Source organism: Nicotiana tabacum, chromosome 21, assembly GCF_000715075.1.
Source record: "Nicotiana tabacum cultivar K326 chromosome 21, ASM71507v2, whole genome shotgun sequence".
In the NCBI taxonomy this organism is placed as follows: domain Eukaryota; kingdom Viridiplantae; phylum Streptophyta; class Magnoliopsida; order Solanales; family Solanaceae; genus Nicotiana; species Nicotiana tabacum.
Window position 1 is genome coordinate 58,881,964 of NC_134100.1, and position 27,619 is coordinate 58,909,582.

General features: G+C 34.4%; 1 protein-coding gene across 5 annotated transcripts; it reads left to right on the forward strand.

Moving 5' to 3' along the window:
* Positions 1-12,365: 12,365 nt before the first annotated feature.
* On the forward strand, positions 12,366-23,506 carry LOC107805638 (DNA replication complex GINS protein SLD5). 5 transcript variants are annotated; one of them, XM_016629710.2, is made up of 7 exons: positions 12,366-12,625; positions 18,435-18,647; positions 21,878-22,000; positions 22,380-22,462; positions 22,536-22,645; positions 23,043-23,118; positions 23,209-23,506. In XM_016629710.2, the coding sequence occupies exons 2-7, from the start codon at positions 18,468-18,470 to the stop codon at positions 23,306-23,308; spliced, it is 672 nt and encodes a 223-aa protein (XP_016485196.1). In that variant the 5' UTR covers positions 12,366-12,625; positions 18,435-18,467; the 3' UTR covers positions 23,309-23,506. The 5 variants fall into 5 exon arrangements, with proteins under 5 accessions (XP_016485196.1, XP_016485195.1, XP_016485199.1 ...); XM_016629709.2 differs by lacking the exon at positions 12,366-12,625 and adding an exon at positions 17,951-18,106; XM_016629713.2 differs by lacking the exon at positions 12,366-12,625 and adding an exon at positions 17,960-18,063.
* The last annotated feature ends 4,113 nt before the right edge of the window (positions 23,507-27,619 follow it).

Below are 27,619 nucleotides of genomic sequence, written 5' to 3' on the forward strand. Positions count from 1 at the left end.
GTGTTTCGCGATCGCGAAGCCATTCCCGCGATCGCGAAGAGTAAAATGAACCTGGGCAAAAGTTGTTCTACGCGATCGCAAACGAATTTCCGCGATCGCGATGAGTAAAAATTCCAGAAACAGAACTTAAGTTTTGGAAATGGGGTTTCGACCCATTTTTAAATCTTTTTATTTTTGAGCTCGGGTAAGGCAATTCTTGGGCAATTTTTACGGAAAAATATTGTGGTAAGTGATCTTTATCCTATATTGATTATATTTTATGATTTCATACTCATTTATATCATGAATCCGTGAATTTATGAAAGAAAAATCAGATTTTTATAAATTCTTCCAAAAACGAAAAATTAAGATTTGAAGGTCCATTTGATATCGGAATTGGACAATTTTTGTATGGTTGAACTCGTATCGGAACGGGTGTTCGGATTTCACGAGTTTTTCAGGATTTGAGACTTGGGTCCCACTGTCGAATATTTTAATAAATTTCAGATGTTTATCCGAAAAATTTGTAAATTCATATGGAATTAATTCCTATGATTAGTATTGAATATATCAAATTGTTTGTGAATAGATTTGAAACTTTTGGAGACAAAATTAAAAGAAAAAGTTGTGGTTGAATAATTGATTGGAATTTGCAAAGCGAGGTAAGTGTCGTGGTTAACCTTGACTTGAGGGAATAGAACTCTTAAATTATTTGTTATGTGAAAAGCATGTGAACGATGTATAGGCGAGGTGACGAGTGTTTATACGTCGTGAAATTAATTGTTTGCATGCTTACTTGAAAAATCATAAATTAATTATTATAATAATTATTTCTCTCATATTCTTTGTCAAATATTAATTCTTGAATTTCTGCATTAATTGTTACATGCTATTTTTATTTAGACACCGTTATTTTTATAAATTATTTCACTATATTTCAAACTTTGCTTCCGCTTTTATTTTCTTGATTATTAATAATTTAAAAGTTGTTTACAAATTGGTTAATATTATTCTAACGTTGGCTTGCCTAGCAAGTGAAATGTTAGACGCCATCATGGTCCGAAGAAGGGAATTTCGAGTCGAGAAAGATATTTAGTGAAGTTTTATTAAAATTTGGTAGATTAGTTAATCAATTTTAATTAGAAATGATCACCCTATTTATTTTAGTTATATGTGAAATTTACTAGTAAGCTATTAAGCTCCTGCGAAATTAAGCCGAATAGAATGATGAACACCTCTAATTACGCTAAAAGGTATTATTTTTATATATAAAAAAAAGAAGGTCCGAGTAAAATAACTATTCTCGGAGCATTTGTCAGGATAAATCTTGAGTGATACTTAGAGAAGTTTTATTTAAATTTGATATAGGAGTTAATAAATATTAACTAGAGATGATCATATGGTGTATAACCTATCAAATTAAATAACATTGAGTCTAGTTTCCAACGCATCAAGCCGTTCGTCATTTGGATATGTATACAGAAAGTTATGGCCATTTTACTGGACCTATGTCATATGCGCGTCCAGATGTGCGGCCGTGCATATTTGGGAGTTTCTGCCTTGTGTGTGTGGCCGGATGCACGGCCACTTGCCCAGGTGCGCGATCGCGCACGTAGGAGCTCATTTAATACCCCAAGGCCGGGTAGATAGAGGGGTTAAATTATTTTTGAGCTAAAACCTAATATTTTTATAGAGAAGTGAGAGTGTTCTAGAGAGAGAGGAAGAAACTCAAGTGTCTTGTTCATCAAATCTTGCTCAAGCCTTGAAATCCAACAAGAAATCTCTCAAGTTCTTCATCTAAGAGGTAAGGTTTCATACCCTAGTTTTTCAATTTTGGATTTGGGTAGAAGATGGTTGATTATGAGTATGATTCTTGGGTGTAAGAGTATTAATTATATGTTGTTGTATCAATAAGGTTTGTGGAAAACTTTATGAGTTCAAATGGTTAAAGATTTGGTTGAAAATGGTAGAAATCTTCAAAGATTTTAATTGAAGATTTGAGGGTCGAGTTGATGTCGAATTTTGGTGAAATTTGTATGATTGGACTCGTGGTGGGATGGGCGTTCATATTTTGTAACTTTGTCGGGTTCCAAGACGTGAGGTCCACAGGCGATTTTTTAGTTAAATTTTGGATTTTATGGGAAAACAATTTGTATTTACTTATGGAATCAATTACAATAATTGGTAATGACTGAATCAAATTAATTGTGGCTAGACATGAGGCTTTCGGATACCAATTCTCGTGGCAAGGGCATAGCAGAATAAAGAATTACACGGGTTGAGGTAAGTAACAGTTCTAAATTTGGTCCTGAGGGTATGAAACCCTGAATTATATGTTATGTGATTGGTTTTGAGGTGACGCACATACGTGTCCGGAATATTATTTGGAAGTCCGTAGAGGAATTAGGCTTGAAATGCCGAAAGTTTTATTTTTGAGAAGTTTGACCGGGGAGTTGACTTTTTGATATCGGGGTTGGAATCCGATTCTGAAAACTGAAATACCTCTGTTATGTCATTTAGGACTTGTGTGCAAAATTTGAGGTCAATCGGACGTGATTTGATAGGTTCCGGAGTTGTTTGTAGAAATTAAAAATTTCAAAGTTCATTAGGCTTGAATTGGGGCGTAATTCATGGTTTTAGCGTTGTTTGAGGTGATTTGAGGATTCGACTAAGTTCGTATAATGTTTTAGGACTTTTTGGTATATTTGATTGAGGTCCCGAGGGCTTCGGGTGAGTTTCGGATGGTTAACAGATCAAAAATTAAACTACAACAGCTGCTGCAATTTCCTTCTGTTGGAAATTTCTTCTGCCAGATTCGAGCCCAAAAATCTCTCAGAATCGAGCTCAGGGTCGAGGGCCACGATCGAAGTCATGATCGAGCCCATAGTCGAGGGCCACGATCGAAGCCATGATCGAGCCCAGAGTCGAGGACCACGATCGAAGCCATGATCGAGTCCAAGGTCGAGGCTCACGGTCGAAGGCCGGGTCGAAGACATGATCGAAGGCCTAGGATCGAGAACCAGGATCGAGGGCCAGGATCGAAGACCTAGGATCGAGAACCAGGATCGAGGGCCAGGATCGAGGGCCAGGATCGAGGACCAAGATCGAGGGCCAGGATCGAAGGCCTAGAATCGAGGACCAGGATCGAGGACCTCGATCGAAGGCCAAGATCGAGGCAGAACCGAGGTTGTCTAGGCAGAATTATAAAAACAGGGACTTCGTCCCATTTGCCATTTTTGATAAATTGGAGCTTGAGGAGAGGCGATTTTTGATATATTTTCAAGAAAAAACTTGAGGTAAGTCCCTTGTGATCATTTATACTCCATAATATTGAATTATCCTCGAATAATCCGACTAGATTATATGATTTTGAGGTGTAAATCGGAGATTAGAACTTAAAAATTTGGAAATAAGATTTGTAGATTTGAGGGTCGAGTTGAGGTCGAATTTTGGTAAAATTGATATGGGTAGACTCGTGGTTGAATGGGCTTTCGGATTTTGTAACTTTCGTCGGGTTCCGAGATGTGGGCCCCACGAGCGATTTTTGAGCTAAATTTCGGATTTTTATGAAAAATTAGTATTTTCTTATGGAATTACTTCTAATAAATTTTATTGACTGAAACGAATTATTTGTGACTAGATTCGAGGCATTCAGAGGCCGATTTGCGAGGCAAAGGCATAGCAGAGTAAAAAGTTTCACGTGTTGAGGTAAGTAACGATTGTAAATCTGGTCCTGAGGGTATGAAACCCCGGATTTTGTATCATTCTACTATTTTTAGTGACGCACATGCTAGGTGACGGGCATGTGGACGTGCACTATTGGGGAATTGTGACTTGGTCCGCCCCGTAGCAACTGTAAAGTTGCATACTTTGTTGAAACCATTTGATACTTATATGTTTTAGAAAGAATTTTTTTAAATTGGGCTGAATGCCATGTTTGGGCCTTGCGCCAATGTTGTTTGGACCCTTAGGGGCTGTTTCTTGCCATCCTCTCATTGTTTTTAATTGAAAATCTATACTCAGTCATGTTTATACTTGTTTACCGCATAATTCAGTTTTATGACTCTATTTTGATGCATATAAATGTTTTGGGTCGAATGCCCTATTTTACTGAAATGCCCGAGTGGCTTGAGAGATTTATGACTGAGTGAGGTCGAGGGCCTGATTTGTGAGGATGAGTGTGGATCGGGGCTGCCCGCCTGCAATATATTTATGGCTGAGTGAGGCCGATGGCCTGATTTGTGAGGATGAGTGTGGATCGGGGCTGCCCGCCTGTTTTAGAAACATAATGCAAAAGCTGAATCTTGCTTGGTTTGTGGCGAGTCTAGGTGGAAATTAAGAGAAGGTCAAAAAGCTAATGGGGCTAATACAGAAAAGAGTGGGAGCAAAATTCCTCGGAAAGTTTTACGTTACTTTCCTTTGAAACCAAGATTGCAAAGGTTGTTTACGTCATCGGGAATAGCTTCAGACATGACATGGCATCATGATCAACGTTTGAAAGATGGGGTTCTTAGACATCCAGCCGACTCAGATGCATGGAAACATTTTGATACATGTAATCCGGGCTTTGCCAGAGATCCTCGTAATGTTAGACTTGGATTAGCATCTGATGGGATAAATTCTTTCGGCAATTTAAGTGTTTCTTATAGCACGTGGCCAGTAATTATTATTGTGTATAACCTACCCCCTTGGATGTGCATGAAACAACCATATTGCTTCTTGTCTTTGTTGATACCTGGCCCTAAAGCTCCCGAAAATGATATCGATGTATACTTAGAACCTTTGGTTGATGAGTTGCAAGAATTGTGGTATAATAGAATCAATACATATGATGCATCGAGAAAGGAGAACTTCTGTATGCGGGCATCACTCTTATGGACTTTAAATGATTTTCCAGCCTATGCCTACTTGTCTGGATGGAGCACAAAGGGAGCTTTGGCTTGCCCTTCATGCAACAAAGAGACTCCGTCTACTCGATTAAAGTATGGCCGTAAGTTCTCTTATATGGGTACTCGTAGGTTTTTATCGCCTAATCATAAGTGGCGGGGAAATAAACGTGATTTTAATGGGGAAGTAGAAAGAAGACCTACTCCAAAAATTCTCTCTGGAGATGATATTTTAAACCAGTTGGATAGCTTGGAAGACATTAAATTTGGTAAGACCCAAAAGAGAAAAAGACACAAAAAAAAGTAAAGGCATTCATAATTAGAGGAAGAAAAGCATCTTTTTCAAACTTCCTTATTGGAAAAATAATCTAATACGCCACAATTTAGACGTCATGCATATTGAAAAAAATATGTATGACAATATTATTGGGACGTTATTAGATATGGAAGGAAAAACGAAAGATAATTTGAATGCTCGTCGTTATTTGAAGGAAATGGGTATAAGAAAAGATTTGCATCCAACTCAAAGAGATGGAAAGTGGTATTATCCAGCAGCATGCTATACTTTATCACCAGATGAGAAGTCTAAAGTATGCAAGTTCTTGAAAACTATTAAGGTTCCAGATGGATATTCTTCCAATTTATCACTGTGTGTAAAGTTAGAGGATCGTCAAATTTATGGAATGAAGATTCATGACTCTCATATTCTTTTGGAACAACTGCTCCCTTTTGCAATCCGCGGAGTCCTGCCGAACCATGTCTATGATGCTATTACCGAGTAAATATTTTCTTTAGAGAGTTATGTTCAAAAACTGTAAGAGTTGATGTGTTAGATCAACTTGCAACTCAAATTCCAATTACTTTGAGCAAAATAGAAAAAATATTTTTGCCAATATTTTTTGATATTATGGTGCACGTGGTCATTCATCTTTCAAGAGAGGCTAAGCTTGTTGGACCTGTAAAATACAGATGGATGTACCCAATAGAGCGGTATATTTTTGTATTTTATAATTTCAATTTAATTTTATGTGGCTTGTTAATTTTTTATGCTAAGCATTTAACTGAATGTTATATTATGTAGATTCTTGCGGAAACTGAAATGTTGTGTTCGCAATAGAAGTCGACCTAAAGGATCTATTGCAGAAGGGTATATTGTTAAAGAAATTCTAATATTTTGTTCAAGATATTTACATGGAAGTGGGAAATAGTATAATCAAATGGAAAAGAATTATGAAGATGATCATGTTGAGTCATACTGTGGATTGTCAATATTTGAACAAAAAGGTGGCCCTTTGTTAAGAGATACATCTAGAAATCTTGAAGAGCTTGAGCGAAAACAAGCTCATCTTTATGTTTTGAGAAATTGTGAAGAAGTTCAACTATTTTTACGGTATACTTTCTTATGGTATTGTATATAGCAATTTGATTTTGTTAGCTTTTTCTCAATTATTATTTTAATTTTTAAACAGGGAGTACGAGCAGAGTAATAGTGACATGAACTTTGATGATTGGTTTTTCATCGAGTAAGTTTTCACTGTATTCTTTATTCAATTTGTCATACTTATAATTTAATTTAGTTTATCTTTTGAGTGTCTATGGTTATATGGTGGGTGCTGCTACAAGAATTTTATTGTTCTTCCCATCTTTGTAGTCCTAACTATTTTATGTGATAACCTGAATTAAATTGGTAATTTTTCGTTAATGTTGGCTTGTCTCTAGTCTCATTTCTTTTAGTTGTATGGGCATTGCATTACATAGTCCAAACTATCCTATTAATATTAAGTGTTGTGTTTGTTACTGAATCCGCCAGTGTTGATCACATTGGAAAAGGAGTAAAAATAGATAAGCATGAGTTTGTTAGTGTCAATACTAACCGAAAGTTAGCAACAAATGAACCATTTGTGCTTGCATCTCAAGCAGAACAAGTTTTTTATGTCAAGGATAATCTTCATTCCAATTGGTCAGTTGTCTTGAATGGTCATTCGGCTTATTTTACTGATGGTACTGTCAATGAAGAAACGTTTCAACAAGATGCTCAAGATTTCTCCTGTACATTTGAGGAAGATGAAGACTTTATGTATTGGAGAAGAAATGATCTTGGTGTTATCGGCACTGATGTTACCTTAGCTGATGATATTATTGAAGACATCGAATCAGAACCTGAAACTGATAATGAAGATTTGTTACTCTAAATATTTAGAAGTCTTATATGCATATTTGTTTATACTCAGTTAGTGTTAAAACTTTTACTTATTTGCTTGAGAGATGATGTTTAATTCTTTATTATTTTACTAAATTTATGAATTACGTCAATATACTGAATTATTTTGATTGAATATGAATTAGTATTTAATAGTGTTATGTTGATAATTATAGTTTGAATGAGTTCAAATATTCTCTTCTATAGGGTGTATGTTGATGGATTATCTAGTTACAACTTACAAGGTTGATGAAATTATGGTGATACGCCACTATTTATGAAGTATTATTAGGAAGAGTGATCTTAATAAGCGGAGAGATAACATCATTCAACAGTATTTTCTACATTATGTAGTCTCTTATTAGAAAATCTTTTATTTTAATAGGATTGGGGAGGTGAATAGAGATAAAAAAGAGAGAAAACTTGACCTAGAGTGTTCCCTTGCAACCAAACTGTCGCTCAGTTAATTCGGCCGTATACGACCATTCTTTTATACTCTAAATAATTCGACAACTGCACACTTTCCGCGTGAGAAATGGGAAGGAGTGCACTCTCTTGTCCTTACACTTCTTTCTTCTTCATAGTCAACACAATTGGTTATTGTGATTTCCTTTCTTTTTCTACTTCTGCATCACCAGAAAATTTTATTTTCATTCTAAATATTAGACTCCCGTTTTCATAGATTATAATTAATCTTTTTCAAAAAGAAATTAAAAATATTGTTTGTTCATGAAATTTAATTAATTTTTGAAAAAAAGAATTGAAGGAAAAGTTCCAAAAACTAGTTTTGACCAATTTTTGTGTGGAACTTTTCTCCACTTACAAAACTTTAATATTATTTTTAAGTAAAATGCATGTCCAAATACAACTTCAACTTTCATAAATTATTTTTCAATAGAACTTCAAAAACTCTTTTTTCAAGTTTCAACCAAATCTATGAGAAACTTATATTTTTTTTGTTAGATCAATAGACTATCGAAACAAGTTCCGTATTGATTTGATGAAAGTAGAAATCTTTCGGGAAGCACATATACATGAATATTGCTACAATTATTCATCCAACTATGAAACTTTAGTTATGTTAGTACTATTTTTATAGTTACTGCAAGTGCATGATAAAATTTATACTTTGCTACGAAAGTTTTTTTGTCTCAAAGTTGGTAGTTATATCATTTTTAAAGCAACATCATTCTTTTAGCTATAAAATTATGTTCAAACACATGTATCATGGCTAAAAAGTTACAATTGCTACAATGATTTTAAATTCATATTTAAAGCTTAGAATTAGCTACACCACTTGTTGTAGCTATTTAAATTTGTGGCTATATCATTTTGTCACTATAGTTAGTTGTAGCTATTGAGCTAACTGCTGCCACAGATTTTATAAATTGAAGCAAAAATATTCATTTAGCTACAAGATTTTGATTGACATAAATTATTGTGGTAAAATATACTTTGTTGCTATAACAACTTCAAACACATGGCAAAAACTAATAATTAGCTATAAATCTTTAGTGTAGCAATAAATTTATAGCTATTTTGACAGCTATTGCCACGATAGTTAGACACTATAGCAAAAATAAGAAATTAGCTTTGTCAGTTTAACTTTTGTAGCTAAGAAATTTTACAAAATTGTGAATAGCTACCAAATTATAATTTTTGTGGCTAATATTCGGTAATAGCCACTTTTTTTAAATTCGTAGCTAAGAATCTGTAGCTATAAATGCATAATGTTGTAGTGTCTGCATATGTTTCGTGTGTAGATCCAGGTACTTCTTATCAGCCCCGCTACTAGCTGAGAGTGCTTGCTACTGTACGGAGACTTCAAGGTATATCTGCCGCGTCCGCAGACCTCAGAGTCCCCCTCTATTCCCTCCTATGTCATTTACCTTCCTTACTTCTATTATTAGACTCTGGTGTATAGAGATACTAGTTTTCTTCTGTAGCTTGTGACTTATGATGTTCCGGATTTTGGGATTACTGTGTATTTTGAACAGTTAGTTGTTTAATTCATGTTTTTATTTTATTATTCCGTAAATGTTAGGCTTACCTAGTCATAGAGACTAGGTGCCGTCACGACGTCATACGGAGGGGAAATTGGGTCGTGACACAATTTTGGAAGGGATTTTTACTATTATTTTGAGTGTTTATTTCTACCTAGATTTGATTATATATTCTTGATTCTCCATGGATTTTAACCCCTAAACTAAGGATTTAAAGTATAAAAAATGGAGTTTTGGATATGAACTTAAGCGAGTATATTTCAAGAATTTGAGGGTTGATTTGGACCCGAATTTGAAATCTAATTACATATTTGGACTCATGAGTTTATGGATAGTGAAGATCTACCTCTAGACTCGAATTTTGACCATATGGGCACGAGTTGACTTTTATTGACTTTTTGAGATTTGATAAAAACTTGGAGCTTTATTGTTTATATTTGATTTCTATAGTATTATTTGACTTTATTAAGTAATATTTGACTAGATTCGAGTTGTTTGGAAGTGAATTTGAAAAAAAAACTATTTTGGAAGGTTAAAGGTATTCTCGGGTGGAGGTAAGTCTCTTCACTATCCTTGTAACAGGGAATTCTCCCATAAATGATGTATTTTCTACTTGCTACATGATTTAGGTGCCACGTGTATGCGAGGTGACGAATGTATATGCGTAGCTAGGTTATGAACGCAAAGTTAGGCTGAAATAATGCCTTATTTGAACTATGTGAATTGTCTGTCTATGTTTCATTGATTCTATGACTATGTAACGAGGCTTATCTATTATTAGAAGTCATGCATAGGGTTTTTGCTTGTTGATTTGGCCGTATTCATATTCTAGCCTTGCTTGACTTATGGTTTAATAATTATTGGCTCTTGTTGCTCATGTTTGATATCATGATCACAATTAAGAATATTAAATGAACATATTGAACTGTTATTGAAAGTTAAAATTACATGATTAGTCATAGCCATCTCTTATTCATATTAATCTTCATTCACATTTTTATTACTATGTCCTGGTGTGTCTTTATCACATCATGTCACGTGCATATACATGAGTTTTGAGAGCTGATTTATGAGGAAAGTTGAGAATTTTGGCACGAAAGATATTATGAGCAAATATTAATTATGGATTACAGTATTATTAGTGGATCGGGTTACACGTCGCAATATCGCTTGCATATTGATCTGTCCCTCCGAAGCCAGGTGATTACCCATATTATTTTGGGCCCAGTGAGCGCATGCACCCATAGTTTGGTGCTTAGTTTGGATACTTGGCTAGTGTCAGGCATATGGATTGGTATTGTGAGGTGTTGATATTAAATCATGAGCATGCACATGCATCGTAGATTCATATAGTAGCTCTCATATATAAATATTGATTGGTTTATATCATTATTTCGTTTAAAAATAATTGAGATATTTGACATTGAATTGTATTTCCTTTGTCCGAAAAGCATGTTGTTACACCTCCTTTTTTTTTTTATGATTGTGGAAAGGAGTTTTTCCAATTAAAGTGACATTATTTGAATTTTTTTTTAGGTGTCTCCACTTGGAATTATTGATTTTGGGGTTCCAAGTCACCAATTTTAAAATTTCTAATCAAGAAATTTTTTGACTCTGAAGTATGATCCGCAAACATAGAAAACCGGATAAGAAATTCTGTTGACTGGAGAAGGTGTAAGGCACTCTGCGAGTCTCATAGTTCTAGCACAGTCGCTTAGTAATTCATACTTGGCTTAATTAATTTTTGAATATTCTATGTGTAAAGGGTTTTATGCATATTTACCTTTAATCTCTTTTAATTGTTTATTTAATAAATTATAAAAATTATCTTGAACAAGTCACGCGTATGTGTACTTTCATGTGTTAAAAATTCGTGACACACGTACGTACCCACGATTAATAACATTTATTATTATTTGGAATTAGTTTGTCAAGTTGCAGGAACGCACACTTAAATTTTAATTTATGGATCATAGACATGTCACGCGAATGCACCCATAACTATGATAGTTAATTTAGTTAATCGTACCTAAAAGCATGCTAGCGTATATTGTGAGTTATTTCCTAAGTTTGAGATTTTTTGTAAAGGCCAAAGATTATGGAATTGTTTGTGAAGAAAGGTATTCGATTCAATCTCGTTACCAAGTTATGAAGTATTTACAACTTGAAGCATAACTAATAATTTCCTTACTAAAGAAGTAACTAAAGTGAATAATTATTTAGGAATTATTTGAGACCTTAATAAAATCGTTGAAGTCTTAAAAGTTTTGAATCTATTTCGGCTTATCAGCAGTCCTAGCATCATTTCTTCTTCGATTTTAGTCTATAGATTCCAAGTGAATAAATATGGCAAAGATCACTATCGATTTTTGTTGTAAAGAAAACACATTTAAACAAGTGCAAAGGAATTGGAATAGAGCTGACGGATTTATGAAAGGACTTATTGGATTATTGAATAATCTAAGAGTTTTGGGCTCGAAGTGAAGCCCATTCTAGCAGAATAGTGACAAATAAGCTTATATGGGCCTGAAAGAATTAGTGGGCGTTTGGACATAAGAATTGTAAAATTTCAAGTGGGCGTTTCTCACTTTATATATTTTATTTAATTATAACTTATTAGTTAGTTTTTTTTAAAATTATTTATGGTCACTTGACTAAAATAGCAGCCCATAGCTTTCTCATTTGGGTACCCCAATTTTCTGTTAATTAAACCCATCTACTACTCCTAACCAGTTTTACTTGTAGACTAAACTAAGCCCAATAGCCCAATAACTCATTTGGCCCTTCACAATATTTTCCAAACAAAATTCCTTTCTCTAAATTAAGTGAAAATAACACATGCTAGTCAGTTTTCGAACTGATAATTAAAAAATAGCCAGCATTTGCAAAGTCATTAAAAAATAACTACTATTTTGCTGCAATACGGAAAGTTCCAGCATTAGAGATTAGTGAACATGTGTATGAACTTTCAGCATATTATGCTGGAACTCCAACACACGAAAAGTTCCAATATAATATACTGGAGAATGGAGCACCTGCATATGAACTTCCAGCATATTATGCTGGACCGGTATATTATGCTGGAACTCCAGTATATTATGCTACAATATTTTTCGAATTTTGAATAATATTTTCTTTCACATTTATCTTTATGCGAAAAATGACTAAATTTCGATTACTTTTTAAACAATAACTATTTTTCAATTACCACTCATAAATTTGGCTATTTTAGAATTTCACCCCTAAATTAATCCCAAAACCAGACCAATTCCCCATTCTCCTCGTTATCTTCCTCGCCACAATACCCATTTTTCCCTTTCCTTCATTTCTCTATTTTATCACTTTAATTAGTCTCTTTATTTCCTTCTATTTTTTAAAAAAATTATTTTCTTTCCTTAATTGTTTTACCATTTTATTACTAAGTGTCATAGCAAAATCTCTTCCCTAATCACTCAAAATCAGAAAGTATTTCTTCCTTTAAAGAACGAATTTTAGCTGAAGATTGGGGTACGAATCTCTTTGGAGAATCAGTCTATGTTCAAGAAGTCACCAAATAGGTAAGAATTTCGAATTTCTCGCGGGTTCCACTCTCGCTATTATCAAGTTTGATTTGATATAATTTTATTTTGATTAGAGAATCTCAATCTTGTAAGTTTCTTTCCTTCTTGACATGATTTCTTGCTCTAATTATACTAGTGGTCGAATTTTATAAATATTACAAAGATCACTTTTCCCCAAAATTGGGGCCTCCAATTTCTGCTAATTGATTCTGTCACATAATAATATATTAAACTTAATTTCCGTCCTTTTATCTTGTGGGATTACACCGGGTTGTTGTTGTTGTTGTAATTTCTGTCCTTTTAACTTTGAGTGTTAATAATTTTTAGCTATAAATACTACTACTGTTAAGGCAATGGGGATGACTTTTGGACCACTGCTCTTCACCACTGTTATAATATTGCTAGGATAAACCATATTCACTGCTTTTCAGCTACTGCTTTGCTAGCTGTAAGCCGCGACAAAGTTTGGATTCTTTTATTTCACTCGATATGAGTATATTGCTCGGAATCTTTAGAGGTTCTTGCGATCTCGGAGTGTGAAGATTCTGGTATTGGTTTCTTGTTGTTGCCGTTCAAAATTTTTATCACTGAGTATTCTGAAGTTTGTTTGGCTTATTTACGGCTGCCCAAGCTCTGTTCGTTTATCGGTATTTGGATTTCTGGTTTTCTTATTAATTTGGAGCTTTGCAAATTGGTTAGCTTCTTGTCGATACTGTTTTTAGCTTCCTATGCGTTAGTTATGTGTAAAGTAGTAGTGTTCGATGCCATTTCTTAGTTTCTTGCGTGGTAGTCGTATGTAGAGTAGTTGGTTTAAATATTTATGCTGCTGGAATGCTATATTAATCCTGAAAGCTCCCAGGTCAGTTCCCTCATTCTTTATGAACATTGCTAACTTACTTGCGTGAAACTTCTCTGTTTGAATCATGCCTTTACTGCTTTCTGTGGATTGGTCATCCTGCTAAAACTTGCTTGAATACATAGGTCCTGTTAGAAAATGAGATATGGATTTAATGCGTGTAAATCGGGTTGCCTGCACTCCATGTTTGTCTAGATATAAATTTATACTAGGTTTATTCCTCATGTGTTAAGCATCCCAATATCCTAAGAGTTTCATGTTTAAAGTGTCGAGGACCATGCTTTAAGTTCCAAATATTACGGTGCTAGAAGCAAAATATTTGGTTTAATAATGAAATTTGCCTAACCCTTTAATCTACATCTGGATAAGTAATTTCTTAAGAATGTAAAAGGATTGCATTTGATTGATGTGTGACTTGGGTATTTAAATAACATAAGCCTGAACTGAGCATCATAGAAATAACGTGCTTAGGGAAGTCTGATTAACCAATTGAAGTGTTGTAATGTAGCAAAATCAATTCAGATGCATGTTTGTATGTTCTCTGCTTTCTGGAATAGCAGGTTCATGATCTGAAATATTTGGACCAAAGCTGAAAATTTGAAGAGTGGAAAACCCCCAGAGAAAGAATCGTGTGGAGTCTGCCGAAGTCTAATGAACTATTAGTTTTATTTTTGGACTCTGTTGTAGTATTAGCATGCAATAACTTTGTCATAATGGAAAAGGTGATATAAATTGCTAAGTATTTATTTGAAAGTTTCACTTATATGATTAGTTGTCAATTCTAGTCTAACAGCTAGCGATTGCATAGAAGTATATCAAAGTATATTTTCTTGCTAATCCTAATTACTTATGAGTAGTGATATGCGTTTTTTTAAAGTAGACTGAGTCTTTTATAATTACTACAACAACAACAACAACCCAGTATAATCCCACTAGTGGGGTCTGGGGAGGGTAGTGTGTACGCAGACCTTACCCCTACCATGAAGTAGAGAGGCTGTTTCCAATAGACCCTCAGCATCCTTCCCTCCAAGAACTCCCCACCTTGCTCTTGGGGTGACTCGAACTCACAACCTCTTGGTTGGAAGTGGAGGTTGCTTACCATCAGAGCAACCCCTCTTGTCGAGTCTTTTATAATTCACTGCTCAAACTTACAAATTTTTTGACATGTTGTTGGTAAACTAATAAAAAGCTAAAGTATTCTAGACTTGCTGAAAGTTAGTATCCTAATTGCGGTAGTCCATTTGAGTCTATTATAGTATTAAATTTTTTGTAAGCACTTGATTCTATTTTGAAATTATCTGCACCTCTTTGTATCTTATTCTAGTTCTAAAACTCATTCCTTTTTTTCTAATCATATAGGTTCACTTGGCTTTATCTAAAATCTGAAATTTTCTTTAATTGTGGTTCAAAAAATGATAATCTAGGGTTAGTTTCGCAAGTATTTTGGATATTTGGCCTTATCATTAAGTTAAGATTTTCTTTACCAATACACCTGCCCATTTGGGTTTATAAAATTTTGATGAATAATATTTTATTTTTTGATACATTGGTTAGTAAAAGATCAAAATTGCCTTTATAAATATTTTGCTATACTTACTCTTTTAAACACGCCCTTTTATCATACTTGTTTTCAGTTATATTTGCTTCATCTTATTTCAGATCTTGAGTATTATATCAAATAACATAGTTCATTTTTAAGACCCCTAGATTACTATTCTAGTAATTATTAATTGCTTAATAAATTCGGAGGCCAACATGAGCCCTTACTTGTCTTATGTGCTACTTGTTTAAGTCCAATGTGCTCCCCTTTGCGTGACGCTAATAAGTAATTAGACTAGAAACTTGAGCTTTTTTTCAAGTCTAGCACCACCTATTAGATAGTGTCCAATGCCTTCTGGACTATAGGAAGGGACATGTAGCAGTCTTAAGACACGTGCTAGAATCAATTAGTGCGCTTTAGGTAACAACTTAAAGATAGTAATGAGAGTGCGCTTTAGGTAACAACTTAAAGATAGTAATGAGGGTAGCGGAGATGATACACAAATTTCCCAAATAGCCATTGCACTTTGGCTATAAAAGTCTTAGCAGATTTTGCACGTGAGTTGATCCATTAGGCTTAACAATTTAGGTCCCCTTTAAATAATTAATTACTTCTTTTAGGCTATCAGTTCTTTCTTTATGCATTTGACTGTTTAAGTAATTATTTGTTCATCTTTAATTGTTTGCATATTTACCGTGTAGTAATAACAAACTAGTTTAACTTTCGAGTAGTAACCAAATATTCCCACATAGTCTAAAATTCGGCCGGGAACCACAGTTGTGGACCTCAAAGAGTGCCTAAAACCTTCTCTTTGAGGTAACTTGAACCCTTACCCGATCTTTGGTGATGTTGACTAGTCAAATCAGAGTTATTTGCAAGTAGGTGCCCTAACGCACCTTCAAATCGTTAGGTGACGACTCTTCTCTTTTAGTATCCATTTAAAGGAGTTGTCACATGTCGAAACCCGCTTTCGCGAGAAAATGGGGCACGACAGTACCCATCCAGCTACTCAGGAGCTTGCATTGGAGACTTCGTGGTGAGCTGCCCTATTTGTTCGATCCGCAACACATGGAGTCCCCTTTCCTTATTACCCATTTCTATCCATTTACTTTTTCCAAGACAGATGTTGTCATTTGGTTGATATAGTTTACTCTTTCTTAGATGCTTGTGATATTGTGACACCGGGTTTTGGGCGTTGGTTAGACAATTATGGTCGTGTTTAGACTCTGTCTTGGTTTTATATATATTATGATGTTATTTTGAGACTTATTCCGCTTTTATTTATATCATAACTTTGACAATAACTTAATAATTGCCTCTATTATTGTTGAGTGTTGTTTGCCTAGCAAGCACGTTAGGCGTCATCATGATCTTTGGTGGCTTTTTAGGTCGTGACATCCGAACATCGCCATTATGTAAAATTCTATCAAGAGGTGTCCACAACAATATAGTTTGCTATGTCTTAATCAAGAATAATATTGACTTCCAATTTAAGTAGATTTTGTTTTCTTGGCTTGCGCATTAGGTTATAGGCTCTAATTTTTCAGACATTAGTTATAGTCTCTTATACCGAAAAGCTAAATACTAAAAGACTGAATTTTCTGTTCTTGTCCTTGGCTGAATACTAAAAGACTCGATTTCTGTTCTTGTCCTTCTTCACCTGATAATTTAGTTGCTAATACAGTTTTTTCTAGTTCCCTTTTCTTTCCTTGTTGATAAAATAGGTACTCGTGAGATTTGAACACTACACCATTTTGTCCAAAGTGATGTTGCAGCCACTCATTGGATACTGAACCTCCAGTTGGTACTTTTAGGAAAAGAAATTTAAAGAAAATTATGTGTAATATTGATAATTTGATATAGATGAATGTTATAGCAAGCTCTGAAATTGGATTTAAAACAGAATTGGACACTTTTAGTGCAAATATATGTCCATAAAATCAAATCCAACTTAATACATCCCATATTTGGAAAGCAATTTAAAAAAAAATCTTTTATAGTGACCATAAAAATTAAATGTAACTAATTTCTTTAAATGATGAATTAGCATAGTTTTGTATATGATCGTAAAATAAAATCGAACATAGATAATTAAAGCAAACTCACCTGTACATGACTTAAAGGGGCAGGGCTGGGCAAAAATCTGGAAAAATGTTAAATGGAGCAAGATAGGACGGGTCAAAATGTTAGCAGGTCAAGACTTGTCCAGCCCTGCCACGCCCCATTGCCATCCCTATACATGGCTAACAATGTTAAGGAAATTGGAGAAGAAAAACTTGATCATCTTAGGCCAAACATACATGCTCTTAGTCATAAAAAAACAGTAAAGGTAAAGAGAGATTATAGGACGTTAGTGTTGCCACCAAAGGCTGAATCTTCATTCTTCAATTTGCACCAAATTGGTACAGTGTTAAAATCTTATCAACAATTTTGCTTTCTTATTTTAGTTTTCCTATTACAAACACCGTTTCCTAGAATAAAATAAAAACAAAAACTTTACTCCTATTTCAATACTGGTTAATATCAAGAATACCTTGGTGATCGAAATCAATGTAACTGATGAATGAAGTTGGTTGTCCTAGCATTTGTCACATTTTCAGAAAAACCATAGTTAAGTGGCGAACGTTGTAGCAAAAATGGGGTTATTTTAATCCACCTAATGTTGAAAATATTTATATTTTAGATTTTCAGTTCCCTTAAAAAAGTAGAATCTCGACTTGTAATGGACATGATGTTATTTCAATTTAACATGTAAATTGAGGGTGTTTAGCACCCTCTTCGTCTTTGAATTACCCATTTTTCCCTGTTACTTTTATAAGTTCCTTGAATATTTTAATTTTGTAATTTAAGTCAGGGAAATTAAAAAATGGGGAGGATAAATCTGATATTTACTCTCTACTAGTAGACATGGCACAAAAAGGGATGACTGGGAATCATCACGTGCAAATCACGTATTATCCATTTTCTTGAACTCCTTTTAGCTTCCTAGCCCATCGATCCAAATTGAACTTGTTCTCTCCCTCACTTGCCGCCCATTAAGTAAATCTCAAAATCTTAAACCACCGGAGCAATTTCATCTGTGGTTAGGGGCTTGCTTCCTTTTTCGAATTCTTTCGCTGGGTCTAATGTCTTCTCCTTTTAGAATCCTGTAGCTTTGTGTTTTCTTAAAAAATTCTTTCAGAACTTTTAGATATTGCCTATTGCCAGTCTTTTTCCCCTTTAATAGGAATTCTTTCCTCTTTGTTTCAGCTTGACACTTCACTGTGAAAATGCTCATCTTATGATATTTCTAGCCAAATCTTTTGTCAATTCCTGGTGTAATATAGTGAAAAAGCACTGGTTGCACAATTATTCTTTCTATTTATTTTATGTTGTTTTAGGATTGTAATTCAAGGTGTGTTCTACTGCAGAAAAGCTTGAATCTTTGGTGAGAAAGGGAGAAAATGGATTCAGGTGATGCATCCGGATATTCAGCTGGGGTGGACGATGATTATGAATCTTTACTGTCAACGACTGATGCGGAGCTCTTGAAACGGGCATGGCGGAATGAAAAGGCTGCTCCTGAAATTCTTCAATTTGAGGCTGCTTTAGTTCAGCGGTCTAGAGAACAGATCCAATTGATGGTATGCACATTTTACATATTTAGATTTGTCTGGTTAATTTTTGAACTTTGGCTTTCACCTTATATTCTAAGTATTAGATAGATTCCTTTCTATGTCACTCCCTCCGTGCCATTTTATGTAAGAGGATTGGGCACGGAATTTAAGAATGAAAGACCTTTGAAACTTGTAGTCTAAAATTAGCCATACACATTTGTGGTTGTAATTCATCTCATTGAGGGTTAAATGAGAAGCTTAAAGTTAAATTATTTTTAAATATAGAATGGTGTTATTCTTTATGGGACAAACTAATAAAAAAAGTGCAGCACATAAAACGGACAGAGGTATTAATACTTATTTTGTGTTAAAATTGTATTTCGTTTGGCATTATGTGGTGGACATATGGCTTAGGTTGAGAATTATTAGCTGGTCTCATAATTTCAGATGGGTAGGGACTATGCTGTACAAACACAAAAGTGTTTGTTTTGCCCCAGACTCTAGCATGATTCAACTGAAGTTTCTTAGTCTTCTTGAAAGGATGAGATTCACTTTTATTTGGACATACTTACATCTAGTAGAGATAATTTCACTGGAAAATTATTGAATTAATTTTTTTTATTTTTGATAAAGTAAGTGATTTCAATACAAGGTATCAAGAAGATGCAAGAAGTACATGATTTGGCATTTGAGCTTACAAAAAATATTCGTGGCTCCTATACATAATTGACTAAGCCAGAGCTAAAGAACTAATGAAATCTAAAAGATGATCAATATCGTTGATAGGGTATAGTCTTGACTAGCAAAACAAATTGGCAATAAACAGAACCTTTAAAGAACCTATAGGAGTTGAGTTTCCATCAAAACATTTGTTGTTTCTCTCTGTCCAATTGCACCAGAAAATACAAGCAGGGACCATTGACATTGACCAGATTTCCTAATGGCTTTATCAACTCTGTAAACTCCAGCTCTTATAAGTATCCTTGACTGTGTATCCTTAACAACTATTCAATTAATGCATAACAGAAATTTAAGTCTAGAGCATCTGTTTGCACTTTGTCTGCTATTTCTATTAATATTCCTGTAGGAGCATGACTTCAATGGAATATTTTGTTCGCGCACACCCTCTCTCTCTAGTCTCCCCTGTAACTAGTAACTTTTCTAATGTCATATACCATGACACACTTACAGTTACACCTTTTGTTGTGCATAAGTTTTTTAAAGCACTAGGAGCATTACTCATAAAATATCCTAGTTTAAGAAGCATCTGCCGCTCAAAAGATGGAAAAGTTAGTACTGGAACTTAAGTTTGTCGGGGAATACCACCGTTACGTGTAACTTAGTCCAGTAGTGTTGGAGAGCTCTATTTGCAGGTATAAAACAGGAAGGTAAATGGCAACATAGACTTGAATAAACAAATGGAAGAACCATGAAAGAAATGTTAGAATCTTTTTTTCACTGGAAATTGTTGTTTGTCGATATAAGTGAGTGGCTTACAGTTGAAGCTAGTGAATTGAGAGCTTAGGAACTTGATGCTCTCAAATAAGTTGTTTAACATGTGGTTTTGGATGTGATGATTTTGTCCGGTAGAAAGCTTCTTGTGATTGCTTATTAATAAATAAAACACTTAGCAAAATTAATAAATAAAAAACTGCGTGGAGCAAAACACTTAGAAAAATTAATACATAAAGAATTGCAAGGGTAAAATAAATGCGAGGAGCATATTCTCAGCAAAACAAAAAAATAAAAACCTACAAGGGTAAAAAAATAATTGTAAGGAACGGATAAAATTCCAGGCAATAATTGTAACCTCGAGTAGTGCAATCATCAAAAAAGTAAAATAAATAAAAAAATATGAAAAATTCAATTACACACTACATATGTCTTCCCAAAAGTGGGAAACAATCCTAAACTAACTCATCCACGTTCTCTAAACATATATGTCAATGTCGATTCTTCTTTACGAGTCGTATTTCATTCCATATTTTTTGCAAAGATGGCTTCAACCATTCACTATATCTGACAAATTTCCAGCAATTCCATGCAATAGAATTTGTAAGTTTGAGTAGTGCGATTGTGCGAAATCCGGGATAAATTCACATCTGAAATACCGTTTTCTATCATGCTTCTTTATGACTACCGTATCATTCAAATAAAAGTTTCTTACTATTTTTAATTTTTATAAATCTCCGCGCAACGAGCGGGTACGAATACTAGTAAGTTGTTTAACATGGTGGTTTTGGATGTGATGCTTTTGTCCAGTAGAAAGCTTCTTGTAATTGCTTATTAATAATAAACTGAAGCCTATGGTACAGGATATAGCCACATTTCGTAAATCACAAATGAAGTTATTGGTTGTAATATAAAATTGTGTGCTAATCATAATGTAAAAGCTGTTACGCTCTCATCCAAACAACGATTATCGTGACTTTATCATTTTGTGCTGTTGCTGCTACTTAATGGAACAGTGGGTAGAATGGTTGTATGTATGCATTTAATGTCCACTGCAACTCTTTTTTCCCTGTGTTTGTTTTTCTATATGTCATACATTATTTTCTCTCACCTGTTTTGATGGCTCATGGTCTCATTCCTGGTTTGCTATCAAATTTGCTCTTCATGGTATCTGCTTCTTACTTTCATTACCTCAACTTTTTAGGTTATGATGTATTACCTTTTCTGGACATAGTCCTTTCACCCATCTTTATTTTGATTGGCTTCAATCCATCGAGACACTTCATGAACATCTACTTCAGCAGAGTGTTATGAGTTCAAACTAACACTGGCTGAAGACATGTTAGGATGAAAGACGCCGTCAGACAGGTCGTGAATAAGACATTGTTGAAATCATTGCAGAAGCTTTAATTGTTAATGTGATTGGGGAACAATTGTTTAGTAGCTCTGGTTAGGTAATCTTGATGTTATGATTGAGAAATGTATCTGACGGGAGCTCTTATTTGTACTTCAGCTATAAAACTTCACCCTATGAGTTCATTTAATGTAAAGATTTTATTTCTTAAAAAAATTATATCTTCAGTATTGGTGTACTAATCAGTATGGATTGTAAAACTCCTCTAACAGTCCAAATCTATGTTTCATTTGATAATGCTGTAGTTTCTCATCTTAGGTTACTCATTCCAAATCTTTGTGAATTAACTTTCGCTGTAGTTTCTCGTCTTAGGTTACTCAATATTAATTTATGTGACTTCATTGTTTAGAATATATTGCATTGCTGATGCTTCTTAATCTTTGCTCTTCAGGAAGAAACAGTGGAGGAATTTTCAAAAAATGGTGTTGATCCACTCACTGTGTCTCTGTACCAGATGGACTTGGATAGAACTCTGTTTCTATTGAGATCATATTTAAGAACCCGTCTCCAAAAGGTAGTCGTGAATTGTAGTATCTTATTGTGTCTTTGATAAAGGTGAAGTTCATATTCTGGAAAGAGCTATAATTGTGACGCTGGAGAGATACCTCAGTCTACCAACCACTTGTAGTTTCGAATAGTTCTTTAAGTTACTGAAAGTGTTGTTAAAGCAATGTGTTTTCTGTTTGTGTGTGATACGATCTCATCTCTCAGCTATGTTGCGCGAACTCCCAAAATGTTGCCGCACCCGTGGCGGATCCTCCAAAAATGCACTGCTTTTGTTGGATCCGACACGTACCCGGCAACCTTTTCAGGGAGCCCGGGCAACAGTCTCTCATTGTGTCGATGTAGCTTATCCCATCTTCATTCATTTTGTAATTAACATTTGACTGCAGATTGAAAATTATGCATTTCACATACAAAAAACTACTGACTTACGGAATCGTCTATCTAAACAAGAGCAGAATTTTGCTGAAAGGTAGATCTGTTATTCCTTATTCTTAGTGTTCAATGCATACCAAGTTTGTGATGTTGATTGCCTGTGATGATAGGTGTATTGATGATATGGAGCAACATCTAGATCAATCTGTTCTTTCAAAGTTGCCTCAAGGTTTCAAGTCCCATTTGAAGCAATCTTCGCTAAGTTTGGCAGATGACACGGGTAGGCTTGCCATACTCCGTACAGATTCATTAAGATAAATTTTTCTAGTCTCTTCCGCTATCTGCTTGTTTATACATCTCCGTGTGTGTTGAAAATCTATATGAGCTAAGAGAGTTTCTGGGAAGATAAATGGTTATGCCGTAAAGAGAGCATTTTGAAATAGTAGACGGTTTGTTGCTAAGTGATTTAAATTGTTTATGAACGCGGTGCAGCAATGTAAATGCTCTAATGAATTGCCAAACCTGCAATCTGATTGTGAGTTAGTTTAAGGCGTGGTGCAAATTCTTGTACTCATGATATCAGCTTATTTTCTTAGCATTTTAGACATCTCAGATATAAAGACTTGCAGGATTTACATTTGTAGTGAAGTAACGGTTTCTCTGCTTGTGTGTTGTAGTTCCTGAGCCACAGCTGGATCAGTATGTTATCTGCAGAAGCAAGAGATTTTTAGGAGCTTTTCAGCTTGATGACAGGCAAAATTCCTTACTTTATTGTATGTAGTTTTTATTTGGAATGCTGCCTGATTATCTTCTATGTTTGTAATTGTCTTTCTTTGATGACAGTGGGGAAGAACCAGTGAACATTGAAGCCAATGATTTATATGCTCTGCCTTACAAGTCCATAAAGCCACTTGTGGAGAGTGGGCAGATCGATCTGGTATAGGAAACACTACCCCTTTGTTTTCTGCTGATAGGAAACTGCGGCGGCTATGCACAAATCAAGACTTACATTATCCAAGCTTAAATGATGTAGTATGGGATGTTACACTGCTCAAGAATTATCTCTCACATTGTGGTATGAATACTCCTCTGTTGTCTGTTTCGAAAGATGTTTAATCTTTTAATTTGTTAATTTTTACCATGTGTGGAGTCATCTATAAAAGTTTTAGGGCTTTGGTGAAAATTTGAAAAACAAAATCATTTTTTTCGAACAAACTAAGACTAATTTCAGTTTGAAACATCATCAGCATCCTTCTTCAGTTATATATAGTTAGTCATTGTTGTAAGCATACTTGGATCATCCTTCTCATCTTCTACTCTAACTCTTTTGTACAAGGATGAAATATTCATCCTTCTCTCCTAATTACACTTCATGATAATGATCATCGTATCTATCTGGAAATATACAGCCCTTGTCACCTGGCTCGAGGTAGAAAGTGGCATCAAATTCATTCCTTTTTTTTTTATCGGACGATATATTACATATTAAAGATTTTCAAACTCAAACTATAGGGGACTCAACCAAATAGGGGTGTACAAACCGAACTGGAAAATCGCATCAAACCGAAAAGTCAAATCAAACCGATTAAAAAACCTGATGAGGTTTGGTTTGGTATTGAGTAAAAAAATCCGAATCAAACCGACATATAAATATATAATATATATATATATATATATATATATATATATATATATATATATATATATTTTTTTTTTTTTTTAATTTTATATAGAATTTTCTTTAAAAAATGTCTAGAAATATTTGGGATTCTCTTATGGGATATTTAATAGAATATGAAGTGCTCCATTTTTATTAACTTTAAATAATGTGTTGTATGATAACTTTCTTACAACAACAACAACAACAACCCAGTATAATCCCACTAGTGGGGTGTGGGGAGGGTAGTGTGTACGCAGACCTTACCCCTACCTTGGGGTAGAGAGGCTGTTTCCAATAGACCCTCGGCATCCTTCCCTCTAAGAACTCCCACCTTGCTCTTGGGGTGACTCGAACTCACAACTTCTTAGTTGGAAGTGGAGGGCACTTACCATCAGAGCAACCCACCTTGTTAAGAATGCGTCAAACGTTATTGAAATGCGTCAATCTCTTTGTTTTTTCATATTCATATGTTAAGATCTATTAGATTCTTATATCTTTTTCGAATTTGAAGTGGTATTTCGATAATTGAAAATTAAATAGTACATATGATTATTTAGGAATCATATTGGTTTTTATGTTTAATTATTAAATTCAGTTAATTTTGAGAGTGTACATCAACGAAAATTAAATGTCAGGCAACTAAAAAAATAACTATTATGTGTTACTAAGAAAATTCTCCCATAAGAATATTTTAATAGATCATATGTTTGTCATTTTTTTAATATCTATTAAACATATATTTACATATAAAAAATTTAACAAAATAAGATTGACATATTATTCATATAACAAAAAACCCGAAAAATCCGAACCAATCCAAACCGATATTGTTGGTTTGGTTTTAATAAAAATCGAACCAACCCGGTTCATGTACACCCATACAACCAAATATTATGAAAATAATGCTAGATTATATGTGGGGATTAATTTTTTCTACATTGTAAGAAATGTCAACGACAAAGGCCTTTGGTGATCTTATTGGCGCATACCACGATGGGGTCTTCGATTGAGGTGAAGCGTAACAAGATAGCTATAGGAGAACCTATGGCTGGATCGAATCTTTCGCGATGAAAATGCACTCTTCCCCCAACTTTCCAACATAGGAGCTAGCTTGCTTCCACTGGTGACAGGCGGGTGAAAGGTCCAAAGGACACATAGCCGGGGCGAGTCAAAATAGAATAGTTCCATTTTCCTTCTTGTTCCTCAACCGAAAATCAAAATAAATCGGGCACTACGGTAATACGTGAAAACACATGATAGACATAAGAAATACATATATATTCGTGTCACTAAAAAAGTCTTTTTCTATAACAATAATCAAATGATAGTTAATTCTAACAATCAATTAAATATATAAATAGTGCAAATATTTTTTACTCTATCAGTATGTATGAGTTAGATTCGATAAAAAGAACACTCCATTAGTTTGCAACATGGAAAGATAATATTCATCCTATTATGATCAGTTAAATTCTATTGTAATTTATTATTATTATTATTATTATTATTATTATATAGTGTTAACTTAAATTTTAATCCATTTAGGAGTAATATAAATAGGACTTTTTAAAGGAGCATTTTATTTATTCTAAGAGAATGACTTTAATTCGTATTAGACAACGGCAAAGTTTTTGACGTTTTTTTTTTTCATGTTTACGGATCTAAGATCATTGCAAAACCGATCTGGGGCAAAGCACAAAAAAAAAGACACTAAAATTCCTAATATAAATAAAATAGGAATCTGCATTTTCAAGAAGGAATCAAATTGCTTTCAATTTTTAAAATTTGAAATAAATAAAAAGAAGAAAATACATTTTCAAGAAAGAACAAATTTTTTTTAATCTCAATACTGGAAAGAACGTACTTAAAGAAAAAAAAAGTTAAAGTTGCAATCGGCAATCACAAATTAAACACTTCATAATCCTCATTTGAGCATCTCAAGAATATTACAAACTTATTGAAAGAATACATATTGTACTTCAATTTTTTTTTAATATATATTTGACTACTATCTTAAAAGAATAATATGACATGAATTTTGGTAAAAGTATACTAAAGGGATAAAGACCGTAATTGATTTTCAATACAACAATACAAAGACAAGAACCAATACAAGGAATATAGGTAGTGACAGTTATACATAGGTCACCAACAGTCTTACGATTTCTGAAAACGCCAATTTGAATAATAAAATAAACTCATGAGAAGCACCTTAACCGTACAACAGTGTTTCTACCAATTTAAATTCAATCATAATATTGTTAACTATAGTCAAATTAAATTTAATACCTTCACTCATTAAAATGGATCTTATTAGATACCTGTCACTTTAAATTTCACAAAGACATAATCCATACTAATGTGACAATCCGACATGTCATTTTAAGTTCTAACTCTTATTTTCGTGCTCCGAGATCTCTATTAGCATCATTTAGTATTTCTCGATTTACGTGCACAGTCCGTGCTTTTTTCAGAAAGATTTTATGTGAATTTTGAAGAAAATATGATTTTTGGCTTTAAAAATAACTTGAGTTGACTACGGTCAATATTTTGTGTAAACGATCCCGAATCGGTATTTTGACGATCCCGGTGGGCCCGTATCGTGATTTTGGATTTGAGCGTATGCCCGAAATTGAATTCGAAAGTCCTTAACTTGATTTGTCGAAAGCTAGTAACTTGAAGGTTTAAATATTTTCTAGATTTGACCGTAGGCTGACTTTATAGCTACCGGGTTCGGATTTCAATCCTGTGACTTAGTATAGGTTCATTTTGTAATTTGAAACTTGTCTGCAAAATTTGGTGCAAAACGAAGTTGATTTGATAGGATTCAGACGCTCGGTTATAAATTTGGAAGTTCTTGAGTTTTCTTTGAAAATTTCATGCATTTTAATGTCCGATTCGTAGTTTTAAGTGTTAATTTTGGATTTCGATCGCGCAAGCGAGTTCGTATTATGTTATTACACTTGTGTGCATTTTTAGTTTAGAGCCCGAGGGGCTCGGGTGAGTTTCGGATAGGCTACGGATCATTTTGAACTTAATTTTTTTTTGATTTTTGACTGTTGCTAATGTCCGGTGGAATGTGCTTCGCGATCGCGAAGCTACTCTTACGATCGCGAAGGGGAAACTGGGGCTGGGGCGGAATCGTTCTTCGCGAACGCAAAGTGGGGGGGGGGGGAGGGGGACTTACCCTTCGCTAACGCGTCCGTGCACTCGCGAACGCATAGGGTTATGGGGAATCTAGGAGGAAGCTGTCCGATACTCTTCGCGAACATGATCCTTGGCCCGCGAACGTGAAGGCTGGGGGAGTAACCCTCCGTGAACGCAAAGGCCATTGGCCGCTGCTGCTTCGCAAACGCGTCAGGTGCTTCGCGAACACGAAGAACACATGACGGCCAGTGTTATAAACTTTCAATGGGTAATTGGATTTTGGCATAAATCTCTGTCACGACCCCACTTTTTCTCCGTAGGATGCCGTGACGGCACCTAGTCTCTAAGATTAGGTAAGCCTAACACTTACTAAGTAAACAGAAGAATTCGACAATCAAATGAAAAATACGAGATAAAAAAAATCATATACAAATTACAATTTCCAAA